A 17,363-nucleotide genomic window follows, 5' to 3' on the forward strand; every position below is an offset into this window, starting at 1 on the left:
AAGGAAGGGGCCAAAAGTTGTTTACCACGGTCTCCACGAACTGGTTAAATTCGGTAAATTTGCTGAAACTGAGCCTGTCCCTGTCAGGGCTCAATTTGTCGAGGAGCACGTGATACCAGCTCAGAGAAGTGATGCGGCGTTTGAAGTTATTTCAGACGAAGATGAAGATGAAGAGACTCTTGTACAACACATGAAGACAGAACACCATGATACTGAAGCTGCTCTCACTGCTGAACAATTAGGGGAGTTCGAGAAATTCAAAGAACTGCTCTAGTCGAATGCCTTGAAGCCTCCTCAAGCAGTCATTGTGAATCAAGATGAAGATACTCCTGAAGAACCAGCCGCCGATCTTATACCACGAAAACGAAGGAAGAAATATCCAAGACCCGGCGTGCTGGTCACAAAAAACAACAACAACAACAAGCCAACATCAAGAACGTGAGTCGGAAGCTCCTGAGACTCACGTTGACACAAGTCCATCCGCTGCTGAGCTTCAAACTCAAGAAAAGATGTTTGACGATATTTCTCGGAATTTGATTTTGAAGAAGATATTCCTGTCTTTGACAAGCCATCGGGATCATCTAACCCGACTGGGCAGTCAAGCTCTGGTGCCTCAGAGAAGATTGCTCATATTCTTGCCATGAAAGATCAATTTATGCAAAGAAAAGGAAAAGGAGTAATGCTTGAAGCTGAACCCGTGGACGTGCAGGCTTAACAACGTCGAGTCTTTGACTCAAGCAAGACTCGGTTGTGAAAGACGTGCGGATACAAGAACTTGAAGCAAGCAACTCAGACAAGGATTCAAATATTAAAAAGCTTCAGTCCAACGTGGGTGGCTTAACTGCTATGTACTTAGACATTCAACAGAAACTTATTCAGAAATTTGGAGACTAATTCAAAAGCAGTGAAGATCCTGTTGTGAAGACAACTACCGCTGATCAAAGCGGGAGCTCCAGTGCACACACCTCTACACATGTTGGCGCTTTTGAGTCACTGGAACACTATCTTTCCATTCCACCCACGTCTGTTGAACAATCTGATCGGCTTCAAAAAAAGATTCTTATTATGAAGAACTCAAATCATAATGTTGAATCTTCCGATAATCCAGATAAGTTCATTTTTACATTTAAGAAGGGATTCTCGAATAAGTATGGTGATCGTTCTGGAGTTACGTCCTGGGGTTTTGATGCTAAAAAGAACATGTGGTGGGTAAAACGAAGGTCTGGGAATACCGAGTACTACAAGAAGATGAAGGATTTCGGATCCTAGACAAAGGTAGATCTCAGCGACCTTATAAATGCTCTGTTCCACAATCCAAGTCATGAAAAGAGAGCTACAGACTTCTGGAACTTTCTAAGAAATCAAGTTGATAGGGGTTTCCCGAGCATGACAACAGTAGAATCGTTCTTAAAGAAAGCAAAGGGGGCTAGGGATCCAAGGACAGGAAAAACCATGGTGAACGTCATGTGGCCTGCAACAAATAAGGCTACCCATATTCCTGTGCCTAATGCAATTCCAGACGGGACCCTGGACAACATGAGATTTTGGATGTTTGACAGTGAAACAGCTACGGTGGTCATACGTCTTCAAAAGGGTAAAAGTCAATACCGGTTTGTCCATCCGAGGGATTTGCTGAAATTTGGAGAAAGAGACATCAAGACTCTCAACACTTTTCAGATCATTGCTGATCCACTTTTTGAAGATGCTGCGAAAGAATATACTGGAATGGCAGCTTCTATTATCGGAACAGGTTTTTGGGCAGGTGGATTAAAGGATGCAGACGTTGACATTATAGAGCATGATTGAAAAACAAAGCTACAAACCAATGAGGAGATTGTTGGGTCTGTATTAGGGTGGTTTGTACTTAGTTAATGTCTAGCTTAGCTTGTGTCGTGTTTGTGTATGTAAGCCGAGATCACATTGTGATCTCGATGGGCTTGGGCTTAGTGTTGGGCTAGATTGTTGGCTCCCTATATATAGACATAATGTATAGGGTTTACAAGTTGGCCGTTCATTGTGTTGTGGTGAACGAGTATCATGTGTAACCTTGTGCTTAAGCACCCGACGTTAATCTAACGTGTGTTTTGAAGCTTTATCTCATGTTCTTGTGTATCATACTTGTCTATCTTGAATCACTTGACGTTATATTCCGCAATAACGTTAGACTTGTTGATATCATATTGAAAGATCCATACTCGGTACTTACAGTTAACAAAAAAATATTTAGGCCTAAGATCATTTACCGGCCCCACTACTTTTTTTCGTCTCAAAATTTTCAAGCAAAAAACTAAAATCAAATGGTTTTTAAAAAACTCAAAACCCTAAATTTTTGGTTTGGTTTTAACCAAAACTAAACCAACCCACACACACCTAGGCATGATCAACAAAACCGGTTCCTGGAACCGAACCGGTGGGACCGAACCGGAACCGAACCGGTTCCTACCCGTTTTTGGTAGGAACCGGACCCTATCTGATTCAACCCGATGATCCGTGACCGGTTCTTGCATCTCTGTGTGGGGGCGGGTAGGAACCGGAACCGAACCGGAACCGGTTCAACCGGAACCGGTTAGGAACCGGTTCTAGCCGTTGGATCGATCTAGCCGTTTTTTTGGCCGTTTTTTTAACCGTTGGGGTCAAAAATAGCCGTTTTTTGGCTCCCCCAAGCACCCCACTACTAGTATAAATAGGTATTTGGTGTCATGGGTTCATCACAACACTCAAAACGCAAACCCGAACGCAAAAAAATACAAAAAAACGCTATTACAACGTTTTGAGTTCTCTAATATCTTGTTTTCTCTTCTTCTATATTCATATTTGTTGTTATGACTGCCTCACAATCATCGGTTGGTCAAGGTTCCAACGCCGCACCAAGTTTCATTCGTATTGTACCTCATAATCGTAATCAAGAGATTTGGTGCAATTGGGATTTGGTTGAATTGAGCGACCATTCATTGAAGGCTCGGTGCAAGTTTTGTGGGATTTATTTAAACCCACTTTCGAATTCAAATTTGAAGAAACACATCGAAAAACCGTATTGCAAGGCGTTGAAAAAGAACGTCGATTCGCAACAAACGCAAATGGATAGTGAAGGCTGAATATTTACATACGAAATTGATCGAGTTCAAGATCGTATGGCGAAGTTTGTGATTCAAGAAGCTTTGCCGTTTAGCCACTTCGACAACCCTCGCTTAACCGCCATGATTCGAGATACGCTTCAACCACAATACACTCACGTAAGTCGTCATACTCTTAAACGTTATTGTTTAAAATTGTGGAAGAAGGCCAAAGAGGTACTAATTGCATATTTTGAAAATATAAATACGGAAATAAACTTAACTAGTGATGTTTGTCGGCTCCACATGGTCTACCCGAATCTTATCTTTGTGTCACCGCTCATTGGGTAGACCCGTCATCGTGGGAAATGATGAAACGCACCATTGCTTTCGAACTCTTTGAGTATCCATATACGGGAGATAATTTGTTTGAAATTTTAGATTATATTATAAAAACTTATAAACTAGAAAATAAAATATTTTCAATGGCATTTGATAACGCGTCGAATAATACATCGGCGGTTGATAAATTAAAATTAAAATATACGACGATTTGCAATGGTGTATTTTTTCACTCAAGGTGTGTTGCACATATCATTAATTTAATCGTGTAAGACGGACTTGCTTCGGATGAGGTTACATCGGTTATAAACGATTTTAGACTAATGCTACATGAAGTTTTTAAGAAAAGTAAAAAAAGACAAATGGATTATAGAAAATTTTGTAAAGATACGGGAAGAAAAGCTTTGGGAGCTAATTGGGATGTACCTCATCGATGGAATTCCACTTGCATAATGTTTCAAAGTACTTTGAAACAAAGAGAAACTTTACAAATGTTTCATTATACTCTTGCCGAGAATGATTTGGCAATCCCCTTTTCAAATGAGAAATGGGAAATTATCAATGACTTATCGACTTTTCTTGAAGTTTTTAAAACATCAACTACGAAACTATCGGGAACGTATTATCCGACAAGTCCCTTGGTTCTTTCGGAGTTATTTTTAATCGTTAACAATCTTAAAGAATTTGAAAATAAAAGTCCAATGTTTTCAAACATCATATTACCAATGAAGTTTAAATTAAAAAAATACTTTCTTGAATTGTCACCGGTTTTTACTTGCGCCGCCGCTTTAAACCCAATGTTAAATGTTACGGGGGTTGAATGTGTGATAGACGAAATTTTTTCAGCCTTAGATATGCATGAAGTTGACCCAAACTTTTCAACAGAGGCAAAAAATGATTTTAACTTGAATTTTAAATTTATGTATGACTTTTATTTAAATACATATGGGTCAAACATACGCATGCCTATGCCGGGGGGGTCTTCATCAAGTTCAAGTGCTACTAGAGTACGAGACCCCATGATTAGCCTTATGAACACCGTTCGCAACGTAACGGCTAAAAAACAAAGGGGTAACACCCCTTCAAGCGAACTAGGAAGGTATAGTGCAAATGATTACTCTACCGGTTTATCCGAAGAGGAATATGGCACTTTTGATGTTTTGGCTTGGTAGAAGGTAAAGAAAACCGAGTTTCCTATTCTTGCCACCGTGGCCCGTGATTTACTAACCGTCCAAGCTTCTACGGTAGCTTCGGAATCCGCTTTTTCTCTTAGTGGCAGGGTAATATCGGTGAGAAGAACAAGACTAAATTCGGAGTCGGTGGAGATGTGCATTTGCTTAAAGGATCACTTGGACTCAATCGATCGTATTCAACACGTAACCACTCTCGAAGATGAAACACCACTTGATGTTCGAGTGCACGACGAACAAGAAGGCATTTCTACAAGTAATTCCGAGGAAGAAGTCGCCGCTCAATAATTACGACGAACATGAAGGCTTTTCTAGAAATAATATGTCACAACTTTATATTTATATTAGTTTTGTTAGTTTGTTTTTGAAGATTTTAAAACATGTAACCTTTTTTTTTTTGAACTTCTTAAAGTAAATAAAATGAATTTTATGTTAATTGTTTTGTTTATTTTTCTTGCTATACAAATACGAATCGTAGTTTAGAATCCAAATCGCAAACGAAAAACGAAAAAAAAAAAAAAAATTTTACACTGTAACCAGTTGGAACCGGTTACAGTGTAGGAACCGGTTTAGGAACCGGTAAGAACCGGTTCCATAGGTTAGGGGTCCGAGGGTGGGAGAACCGGTTCGGTTCCCTAACCGGTTCGAGCCTGGAACCGGTTTAAAAGGGGGTTTTGAATATAGGAACCGGTTAGGAACCGGTTCCGGTTCCTAGTCCCAAACCGTTTTGAACATGCCTACACACACCTGTTACAAGCAGCCACAAAGCCCACAACCATGCTAAGTTTACCATACACTTGGAGATGGTAAAAAAAAAGTAAACTACAGAAAATAATTATACGAAGAAAATCAAGCTTTCTATGGAAACAAAAACAGGAACCTGGTTTAGTCAAGGAAACTATATACACGAATCAAACTAAGTACTATCTAAAAATAATTACTACCATAACCTTAAAAGAGTATCATACCAACTCAATTTCACATGAACATCATCTGCAAAAAGAAGATTGATTAGCCAATTTATAAAACACCTTAAACATTTAAAGATTTTATCAAATTAACGGATAAATTTCAAAAAATAAAAAACTAAAAAAAAAAAAAGAAAGAAATTATTAAATCTATAGGGCCAATAACACCCAAAGATAAAAGCAACCTCTTGTTAGCTCTAAATATCAGGCAAGTAATGTTATACCAGGCCAAACTACAAGTTCAAGTTACTAAATCACCGTGTACCAAATTCCCTAAAAAAATCCAATCTCCTGAACGCTTTAAAAAAAAAAACAAAAAGATTACATACGGAAATCCAAGACACAAACAACATTGTTTGAGAAACATGCCCCAATCTTATCGCCTTCTTTATTCCAACAAACTTCAAAGATCCCGCCACTTCCCTCATATGTTCTAACTACTCTAGCTTCTTTAACAGACCAAATGTGCATACATTTGTCCAATGATCTGCTTGCTAAGTACTCACCGTTCGGGCTAAATGCGACAGAATATACAGGATCCCTTCATTCAATAATAAAAGCGGTTAAGGTGTGCACATCAAGTATCCAGAAGAAAAGGCTAAGAGATAAAAAAGTTAAAATGTTGAAAGTTGGTTAGTTTTACTTTAACTAACCTGTGTATATAAAGCTGTTCAACCGGTTAAAATGGTATTTTGAAAAGGTTCAGGAATATAACTATTTAAAAACATATGTTAAGGGAATAAACCGCTAAAATACTGAAAATTAGTTGGTTTATACCAACTTTAACTTAACTTTTTAGAGATCACGTCCCAAAAAATTTAAAGTGATTAACCTAAAATGATGACTTGCAGCTGGTGTATCGGTAACTTTTATACACTTTTACAGAGTTAGCCCTCAACAGTGTATAAATTGTTCTTGAAGCCATATAAGTGGCTACAAGCACAACTAATATACTGGGAATTAATTAAAAAGCTAAAAGGTAAATGATATAAGTATTGTACCCATGAGCAACTAAACTGTGAAGAAGGCTCCCAGTTTCAACATCCCATAGCTTTATAGTAGAGTCAAATGATGCACTGTTAAATATTCAAAAATGTAAATAAAGTAATAATAACAAATGATAAAAAATATATATATATATATACATATAAAGCAAAAAACTGGTGTTTATTTACCTTGCCAAGACTAATGGCTGGTTAGGGTTATTAGTTCCAGGACCTGTTGGGCTCCATCTGATGGTATATATTTCCTGCCAATCAATATAATTTAACACTATTAACAATAATCCCATTTATAATATAGTATTATTTAATATGTCATTAGTTTGTACCTTTGTATGCTCCTTCAAATCATGCAAGCACGTATCCTGCTTCAAGCTCCATACCTACATCATCATTAATTTAACTAATTAATCCAACAAAACATAAAAAACTCAAAATTTCAAGTAAACGATAAAAAGACTATTATGCCCCTATGACAATCACCTTAGCAGTAGAATCATCTGAACATGAAGCCAGAAATGAACCAGTAGGATCCCATTTGATAGCATTAACTTCACCCTAAATTAACATTCATAAACCTTTTACAAAACTATTCATTTTTTTGTATAAAAATATAATAAACATACCCGATGGCCCGCAAAGGTTTTTACAGGTCTGTTATCTCCAACTTTACAAACATAAATCATGTTGTCGGTTGCGCACGTTGCAAACGAGACATTATTACGCCAATCAACATCAAGAGTCGGTGCTGCAATGATTAAACTATTAGAATCACATGTGTAATAATAAATATAATAATTAAAAAAACGTTACATTATTAATAAAATATAAAATTACCTGCGTGAAATTCAAACTGTTGTTTCCATTCTCCAGTTTTAATGTCCCAAACGATTGCGGTTTTGTCCACACTGCCACTTAGAAGATAATCTCCTTTTTTGTTCCATTTTAAAGAGAATATTGGCCCTTTATGTTTGCTAATGTATTTACCAGCTCTCCTATATAAATAAACAAACAAATAAATAAATAAATAAACAAATAAACTGTCGGGTTCGTAGGCCTTGTTGGCCCGGTTTATTATATGAAGTCAAAAGAGGAGACGGGTGTGGGCGGTCGGGCCCAAGCCCGGCCCGGTTTAGATTTCTTGCATAATAATTTACTAACCCTAGTTCAGTCTCTATATAAACAACATTATGTACTTGTAATATTTGTCACTCAATAAAGATATACCTAGTTGCCATCCGTGGACGTAGGTCAGTTTAGACCGAACCACGTTAAATCCTCGTGTTCGTTTACTGCTTTCGTGTGTGTGTTCGGTTTCGTGTGTGCGTTTAATCCTAACAAGTGGTATCAGAGCTTAGGTTCAGATCATGCGAAGAACACGTTGAACCAGCCGAGTCGCCGCCAAACCATCCAGCCGCCGCCACCCTACTGCGCTAGGGTTCCGCCGCCGCCTACGGTTTTCCGATCGCCGTTAGGGTTTCCGCCGTCGTTTCGCCGCTACTAAACCCAGCCCGCGCGATCTGCGTTTTTTTGTTGGTTCCGTTTGAAAGCTGTAAGCATCGTATTGTTCGATTCCAGGTTGTCTCTTTTGTTTCCGCTAGTGGCGTTTGAACAGAGAAGAAAAGAAGGGTTTGTATTATTATTTTTCTCTTGAGATTCATGCCAGACTAGAAAAAGACAAGGAAAAACAATATTATTTTGTTGACAAGGGAGTTCAATGGCCACCAACTTTATCCAGATTGTTTAATTTTTTGAGAGGGCCTAGCACTTTAGACAATAAACAATTATTTGGGTAAAATTCATATATTTTCTTTGGGACGAGATCATATTTTGCAAAGTACGAGCCAGGAACGCGTTAATCAAGATCCTATTTTAGTTGAATAATCGTTGTCAAGTCAGAAGAAGCGTTAAAGAAACGGAGAACCAGTGCCAACCGCGTTTGTCAGGTTTATCATTTCAGTTTAAAGTTTCGGTTTCTGATTTACAGTTCGTATTTCCGCTGCGGTTTAAATAGGTTGATTTTTTAACAGAGTTCAGTAGATTAGTCGTTAAGTTCAGGCTCGTGTTGCTGTGTCTGTCTCTGTTTTTATCCAGTTTTTCGTTTTAGTCATTGTTATGGCAGAAGACGGAAAGGTTTCGATACAGAAGTTTGACGGACAGAAGTTCGGTTGGTGGAAGATGCAGATTGAGGCACTACTTTGTCAGAAAGACTTGGATGTAGTGTTTGAGGATGAAAAACCAGAAAAGTTGTTTTAAGCAGATTGGAAGAAGTTAGACAAGAAAGCTAGGGCTTGTATTACTTTGTCGTTGTCGGAAGATGTGGCGTTTAACATCATGAAAGAAACCACAGCACGTGGTATGATGGAGGCGCTATCCAACATGTATGAGAAGCCTTCGGCAGCGAATAAAGTCTATCTTATCCGAGAGCTAGTGACAACAAGAATGAAAGAGGGTGGGTCAGTTACAACTCATATCAATAATCTTAATTCGATCTTGTCCAGCTTAGTGTCAGTTGACATTAAGTTTGATGATGAAGTTCAAGGCCTCTTGTTATTATCCTCTTTGCCCGACAGTTGGTCGCAAATAGTGACTGCAGTTTGTAGTTCGTCTACAAATATTACTTTCGATGGGATTCGAGATCTGATTCTGGGAGAAGATTCAAGACGCAGAAGTTCAGGTAAATCATCAGGCAATATGCTAGTCACAGAAGGTAGAGGTAGGGGAAAACAGCGAGGCAGTGGGAGCAGGAAGAGGAGTCAGTCTAAGACTCGTAAGGATATTGAATGTTGGGGTTGTAAAGAGAAAGGACACTTCAGAAATCAGTGTCCGAATGGTAAGAAAGAGGTGAACGTTACAGAAGACGACACAGATGACGGGGTCAGTAGTGATGAGGCTTTGGTTTGTAGTGTTGAGAGTAGCGTTGATGCTTGGGTGATGGATTCTGGTGCATCGTTTCATGCCACTCACTGTAGTGAAACGATGAAGAATCTTAAATTTGGGGATTTTGGAAAGGTTCGACTAGCGAATGATGATATTTTAGAGGTTACGGGTATGGGAGACGTTGATTTGATAACTTCAGCCGGTACTTCTTGGACTTTGAAAGACGTGAGGGTTATTCCAAGTTTGAAGAAACGTTTGATTTCAGTTGGGCAGTTGGATGACCAAGGGCACGATGTTAAGTTCGAGAATGGGCAGTGGAAAGTAGTCAAAGGGAATCTTATGGTTGCTCGTGGCACGAAAATGGGTTCATTGTATATGGTCGGCATGTTATCGAAAGGAGTGGATCCAGTTTTGGTGAAAGACAAAATCCGGTTCACAGAATCTCGTGGGCAGAAGAAGGTTCGTTTTGCAAGTAACAAACCCAGAGCCAAAGTGAAGATTCAGGATGAACGAGCTAGGAAGGTTAAATCAGTTGGGGGACATCGTGACAGTGGGAGCACAGGTCGTGTTTCAGTTACAGTTCCAGGTCGACAGTGGATTAAGAAAACCAGTATTCCAGCTGTAAAAGTCTCTCCAATGAATTACTTGCTGAATATGGAGAGTGTTTGTTCTCAGGTTATCTCAGGATCCGGTAGTTCGTTACAGTGGGAGCCGGTAGGGACAGAGAATGGGTCAGGGGCAGTTTCAGCCGTGACTGACGTGTTGGAGTTCCGGGGAGCTTCAACTGGCCTTCAGGTTAATTGATGAGAAGGCGGTGACAACTAGAAGAAGTTTAATGTTCAGATTACAGAAGTACAATCAGGAGTGCAGACGAGAGTACTCAAGGCCTCCGAGTGGGAGATTGTTGGGTTCGTAGGCCTTGTTGGCCCGGTTTATTATATGAAGTCAAAAGAGGAGACGGGTGTGGGCGGTCGAGCCCAAGCCCGGCCCGGTTTAGATTTCTTGCATAATAATTTACTAACCCTAGTTCAGTCTCTATATAAACAACATTATGTACTTGTAATATTTGTCACTCAATAAAGATATACCTAGTTGCCACCCGTGGACGTAGGTCAGTTTAGACCGAACCACGTTAAATCCTCGTGTTCGTTTAGTGCTTTCGTGTGTGTGTTCGGTTTCGTGTGTGCGTTTAATCCTAACATAAACAGTCTGTAAAAGAAAATCTACAAAAATAATATAGATGTCTAATTTGAGTTGACCGATATTGACCATTTGTTTAGTTTGAGTTGACCCAAATTGACCCATGTCTAATTTGAGTTGGCCAAAATTGACCCGTTACACAAAATGGACCCGTTACCCACATTTGGCCCGTTGTCTAGTTTGAGTTGACCAAAATGACCCATTGTGGAATCTGAGTCCAACCAAATTGACGCATTGTTTATTCTGAGTCGAACCAGATTGACCAGTGGTTTAATTTGAGTCAAACCAAATTGACCAGTTGTCTAATTTGAGTCTAACCAAATTTTGCCTAGTTACCCAAATTAACCTCTTATGATGTTATCTAACTTGAGTTGACCCAAATTGACCCAATGTCTAATTTGAGTTGATCAAAATGAACCCAAATTCACACTTTTCACCCAAATGAGCCCATAGAGTACTCACCATCTTTACTCCATATTCTGGCCTGACCATCATAGGAACCGGTTGCAAGTAGTGTACCCTCAACCTACACAAAACACAGGCCCGCAAAAACCAAAACTAATGTAGAGCATTATAGAACACGAGTTACAAATCCTAATCTAGATATAAAAACTCACATTCCAATCAAGTGTCGTCACATCTTTACTCTTATCATTTGTTCTGCCTCTGTAGTGCTTTAAAACCGCAACATTTGACGGCCCGTATTGTGAATTAGATCTACAAGGGCCATCACGAATAGTCCAGATTCTAGCAGTCGAATCTCCAGATCTAGAAATTTGTAATTAAAAACTATATAAGAACTTAAATGAGAATCTAGCAGTTGATTTAAACTGAATATGCACACACCCGGATGCCAAAAGAGATCCAGCTGGACTCCAAGCACATACAAAAACCTGCAGGCTCGTTGTCGGTTAATCACATGGTAATTTTTTTTTTCATTTTCATTACTAAAATTAAATGGATATGAAAACGTTGAACTAAGATTTAGAGATTGGGGGATTTACATACCTCGGAAGTATGACCTTTTAAAACGGTCACGTCAGAGTTGGGAATAGTTGTAGACATAGATGCCGAATTGTTGTCAATTTCCATTGGATCCGGTCCTGTTATACAATCAGAAACTTATTATTATGAGTAATAATATAAAAAATAAAACTAATTACAGAAAAATTTACCAGTCTATTATTGGAGATAACAAACGTTTTCTACTTGCTTTAACTTAGATTGTACAACGGTATATATAGAAGAGGGAACGAAACTTAAACGAAACCCTAGGGCCCATTGGGCCACAAATCGGACTATTTATAAAAATCAAACACAGCTTGAGCTGTGTTTTCATTCAGGGTAATCTTCTAAGTTACATGGTTTACCATTACTATTATACTTTTTTACCATGCCTGGTATTGGTAGCATACTAATGATCGTGTTCGTTGTTTAACTTTAACCAAACAAACGACCAAACACGAACAATTAAACGAGCAGAGTATTTCTTGTTCGTGTTCCTTGGTTAAGAAAAAAACGGGGCTTTCTTGTACTTGTTCATTTGTTAAGAAAATAAACATGTTTGTGTCGATTTAGGTTCATTCGCAAACAGTATAAACAAACGGTTCACGCATAATTGAGCCAAAGCAAGTTAAAGTAACGCGAAGGACAAATGAGACGTGTTCGTTCATATAAATTTTTGTTCATATTCGTTCGTTATTAAAGAAATGAGCATAAACGAACTTTCCACCGAAACTGACCGCCATTTATTCGCCCAATGGTCACTCCAAACAAAAGCGTGACCAAAGTTAGTTACTTTTTTATGTAATATGATGTAAAATAACAGCTAATTAATTATATAGGCTAATTATACAGGCACGGTGAGTCATGCACCAATAAATCTTTTTAAATAAAATAAAGTACATTACCTTCAGTGGTTACATTTTCTTCATTTTGGGCACGCATTTTATCCTCGTCACTTCTAACATCAGCAAGATCCTCGCTTTTCTTTTCTTTTTGTTTAGCATTATCTTTTTCCCTCTCCACTTTCTCCAGTTCACGTTCTTTATCCCTCATTTGTTTTTCCTTTTCTTCTTTTTCCCGGTGATTTTCAATTTCCATTTTCTTTTCTCGTTCTCTAACATGATGCCTTTCCTTTTCTCTCTCTCTAGCATGTTCAAGCTCAACTTCCTTCTCTCTCTCTCTAGAATGTTCTTTATCCTTCTCTCTAGGATGTTCTTTTTCCTTCTCTCTAGAATGTTCTTGCTCATGCTCCCTATGGTCTCTGTTTTTTTCTCGGTTTTTACTTTTTTGAGCAGTTTGCTTCTTCTCTTTTATCATTTGTTGCAACTCGTAAACATCTTTTGTGATGAGATCAATTGGTTGTATAAACGAGAAATCTTCATCGATATCAGAATCATTCTGAAGACCCAACAAGTCAACAAACCAGTTAGCCAAATAGTCATATAAACTAAATCATCGATTCATTATATTCAGTAAATGTAATAAAGATGTAATTGTGCTTACACATGATAGATTTGCTTCTAGTTCGAGATACTGAATTCCTTTTTGCACAAATGTAACAAGAGCGCCAGGTGGAATTACATTTCCATCCAATGTACTTTTATTCAGTGCAGCCTCATAACCTAATGTGAAAGCAGTATGTGTAAAACCTGTAACAAAGGTTCATAATATGTTATTATGTAACTTGAATTCATTTAAAGGAAACTGATACATGTCCATTAAAGTAACTGTTTTCATTTCAAACCTCTCCAAATTCTATATCCTACCGTCAATGCAATATGTGTAAAACCAGTAATATCATAGGAAGTTAACATCAATAATTTAAAGAAAAATGATAGCCATATTAAAACAAAGGTTCATAATCTCTTATTACGTAACTCAAATTAATTTTGAGAAACTGATATATGTCTATTCTCATTTCAAGCCTCTGTAAAATATATATCCTAATGTGAAGGCAGCATGTGTGAAAACTGTAATATCCTGAAAGTTAACATTAATAATTTCAAAAAACGGTAGCCTGATTAAAACAAAGGTTCACAATATTTTTATTACAAGTAACTTAAGTTCATTTTAAGGAAACTGATATATGTACGTTGAAGTAGCTGTTCTCATTCAAGCCTCTGCAAAATCTATATCCTAACAAAGGTTCACAAACTCTTATTATGTTACTTATATTCTTTTAATAAAGAGAGTGATAAGTGATTTATGTCATTAAAGTAATTGTTCTCATTTCAAGCCTCACCAAAGAAAGGGCAGAAGAAAAGTGATTTATGTTCATGAATATTATAGTTTGCGTTTCAAGTCTAAAGCAAAATGCATAAACTTATGAACAATTGAGCAATTATGCGATTTAGCCTCTGTAAACACACAAAAATAGTTTTTTTCTAAACCTAAAACTCCATTTGGAAATTCTGAATAACGTAGAAATTTGTCTAACTAGCAAACTAACATTCAATTTTAACTAATATTTTGAGACGTTTAGACAAATTTTAATTGAAAATCACATGCTTTTGATTAATGAGTAATGACCATTCTTATTATGCAATTCTAGTTGAATCAGAAACTTAAAGCAACCATTAGACGGAAAGAAAGTCCTTAAAATACCATAAATTTGGTTACTTTTCTGCAAATTAGCCCCCAAACAGAGAATCTATCTATCTATCAGCAACTTAACAGACTACAAGCATATAGAAACAAAAAAAGAATCAACAGATTCTCTTAATTATAAAACGACCAGAAAACAATCAAACAAAAAGGGGCAAAAAAAAGCCCTAATCAAAAATCATTCTTAATAATAAAATTGCATGTTAACAATTATCATCAATAAGTAATTTAACCTAACTAGCTCATGAATTGCTAAAACCTATATAAAAATCAGTTTTAGAAGAACTGTTTTTTAATAAATTTCAGTGACCTAGCCCTAAAAATCAAATTATACTGATCCAATACACATCAAAATCAAGCAAAAACTGAAATCGAGCAAGGATTACAATCCTCAAAGCTTTGCAACAACACAAAAATCAAAATACAACAATAATCAATTGAAATTGAAGAAGAGACCTGATTCGTGAAGATAATGGTAGACAAGGCAATTCAACTATTGTGAATTCATGTTAATCATCAGGTGATTACGAACATAAAGCCCTAATTTGAATATCCGAAGCGATTTGGTTGCATTAACGATGAATTTAGACGGGTTCCCGGAGGTACGGTGAGTGTTTTGAGAGAGGGTTATAAAAAGGGGGCGGAGGGTTCCCCAAATCCAAAAGGCGCAAAAGGAAATTAATTACTTTTAATTGTTAATTTATCATCTACATAACAAACATTACATTAAGTTAAAATATGTTTTAAACATAATCCTATCCTATCCTACTTCTAATTTAAGAAATTGTTGGTGCTTAGGCGTCAAGCCTATATTCATTCCTGGCCTTATTTTCCCTCCTAAATTCCTAATCTCCTTTGTCATTCATTCTAGCTATCTTGGATCATGTCCTCAAAGAAGCACAACTCTAGAAAATCCTACCTAGCCCGTTGATCCCAAGTCATTTTGGGCCTACCTATACTCCTCCCGTCCATGCTTAAGGGTTCCTCTGCTCTAACTGGCGCTATAGACTGCTCACTGTCTCCTCTTCACATGCACAAACCATCTCAATCTCCCTCCTTTATCTTATCTGATATAAACTAGCCACTCCTAACTATTCCACAAAAAACCTCATTTCTTATCCGGTCTAACCTTTGCCCACACATTCAGTCATCCACCTTAATGTGAAGGCAGTATGTTTGAAACCCGTGATGTCCTAGAAAGTTAACATTTCCTAAAAATGATAGCCGGATTAAAACACAGGTTCAGAATCTCTTATTATGTAGCGTATATTCATTTGAAGGAAACTGATTTGTGCCCATTATTGAAATTGCTCTCATTTCAAACTTCTGTAAAATCTATATCCTAATGTGAAGGCAGTATGTGTGAAACCTGTAATATCCTAGAAAGTTAACATCAATAATTTCAAATTTTGGTAGACTGATTAAAATAGAGGGTTCACAATCTCTTTGTTACAAGTAACTTAAGTACATTTTAAGGAAACTGATATATGCACATTGAAGTAACGGTTCTCATTTCAATCCTCCTTAATATCCATATCCTAATGTAAATGCAGTATGTGTGAAACCTGAAACAGAGGTTCGCAATCTCTTATTACGTCACGGATATTCTTTTTAAAGAAAGTGATTTATGTCATTAAAGTAAATGTTCTCAATTCAAGGCTCTCCAAAGAAAGTGCAGAAGAAAAGTGATATACGTTCATGAATATCATAGTTTGCATTTCAAGTTTAAAGTAAAACGGGTGAGATGGCCAATAATTAAGAAGCCAAATATCAGTCAATAATATTGATATGATATTTTGTTTGGGACCAATATCACCTATATTGATTACCTGCATAGTGATGAATCAGACATTAGAGCGAAAAGAAGTCCTTATAATATCTCACAAATGTTGGTTAATTATCTGCAAATTGGCCCGAAACAGAGAATCTATCAGCAACTTAATTATAAAAAGGTAATAAACAAATTATAAAATTTCATTTGAAAAGTAATTCAACCTAGCTCATGAATTGCTAAATTATACGCGGGTGGGTGGGTCCAATAAGCAAACTGAAATTGAGCAACAGAGATATCGAAATAATAATAAAAAGAAGAGACCTGATTCGTGAAGATAACGGTAGATTAAGTAATTCAACTCCTGTGAATTCATCTTAATCATAACATGAATTTCAATGAATAATAATAATAATAATAATAATAATAATAATAATAATAATAATATCCAGCGAATTGAATTGAATTGAATTGAATTAATTTAGACGGAGGATGGAGGGTTTTGAGAGAGGGTTATATAGATATATAAAGGCTTCCCCAAATCCAAATTTATTTCAATTCATCACCACCAAAACAACCATTAAATTAAATTAAATTAAATTACTTTTTTAGGGTCAAAAATCATAACACAATATTTAATAAAAAATTAAAATGTAAAAGCACAAAAAAGAAAATATCACTGTCTTTTTCGTTCTATAAAAAAAAAGTAAAGTGTCAAAATCGTTCATGAGGTTTGGTCATTTGTGATTTTAGTCCAAAAAATTTATCTTTTGCAATTAGAGCCTTATGATTTCCTGATTATCGCCAATATAATCCAAATCATTAACTCCGTTTAATTTCAGTCTCTCTCTTCTTGTTTCTGGTCGGCACCCCTCGTTCAATAAAACGAGATCAAGACCGGGCATCCGAGATGGTGGTTCAGGTCACCGACCACTAGACTTACATTTCGTACATTAGTTATGTTTGTTCAGTTTCTAATCCGTTTATTCCCATGTTGGATTTGAAAATCACTTATGGGAGGATAAAAATCACTGAAAATCAGTCGATAGAGTGATGGTCTGGCGGTCGCGGGTAGACATAGTAGTGGCAGTGATTGGAGAGTGGTGGTGGTAGTTTTCAAAGGAATGTGGGGTTTGGACGACGGTGATGATAATGGCCGGGGGTGAGGATGTGTTAGGTTGATTGGTTGTGTGGTGATTATGGTAGTTTATTTGTATTAATTTGATTTTCCTCGTGAATGTGGTTTTGGGGGATAACAAATTAAATATCAAATAAAATATTAAGTAAAGTTAAAAGACGGTTTTACCCTCGAGTTAATGATGAAATGTAGACGGGGTTAATGATATGGA

The 17,363-nt window shown here is 37.0% G+C and overlaps 1 protein-coding gene across 1 annotated transcript; it reads right to left on the minus strand.

Annotated features, from left to right (window-relative positions):
- Positions 1-5,724: 5,724 nt before the first annotated feature.
- Positions 5,725-16,428, minus strand: LOC143573748 (WD40 repeat-containing protein HOS15-like). Its single transcript, XM_077058545.1, has 14 exons — positions 16,339-16,428; positions 13,143-13,288; positions 12,545-13,037; positions 11,643-11,737; positions 11,481-11,527; positions 11,252-11,402; positions 11,093-11,160; positions 7,392-7,546; positions 7,181-7,302; positions 7,038-7,112; positions 6,884-6,937; positions 6,729-6,802; positions 6,555-6,629; positions 5,725-6,094 (listed from the first exon to the last, which is right to left on the minus strand). The coding sequence occupies exons 1-14, from the start codon at positions 16,397-16,399 to the stop codon at positions 5,875-5,877; spliced, it is 1,836 nt and encodes a 611-aa protein (XP_076914660.1). The 5' UTR covers positions 16,400-16,428; the 3' UTR covers positions 5,725-5,874.
- Positions 16,429-17,363: the final 935 nt, after the last annotated feature.

Source organism: Bidens hawaiensis, unplaced genomic scaffold (assembly GCF_021521415.1).
Source record: "Bidens hawaiensis isolate Kalapana, Puna unplaced genomic scaffold, B.hawaiensis_p1.1 tig00026624_1, whole genome shotgun sequence".
Classification (NCBI taxonomy): Eukaryota; Viridiplantae; Streptophyta; class Magnoliopsida; order Asterales; family Asteraceae; genus Bidens; species Bidens hawaiensis.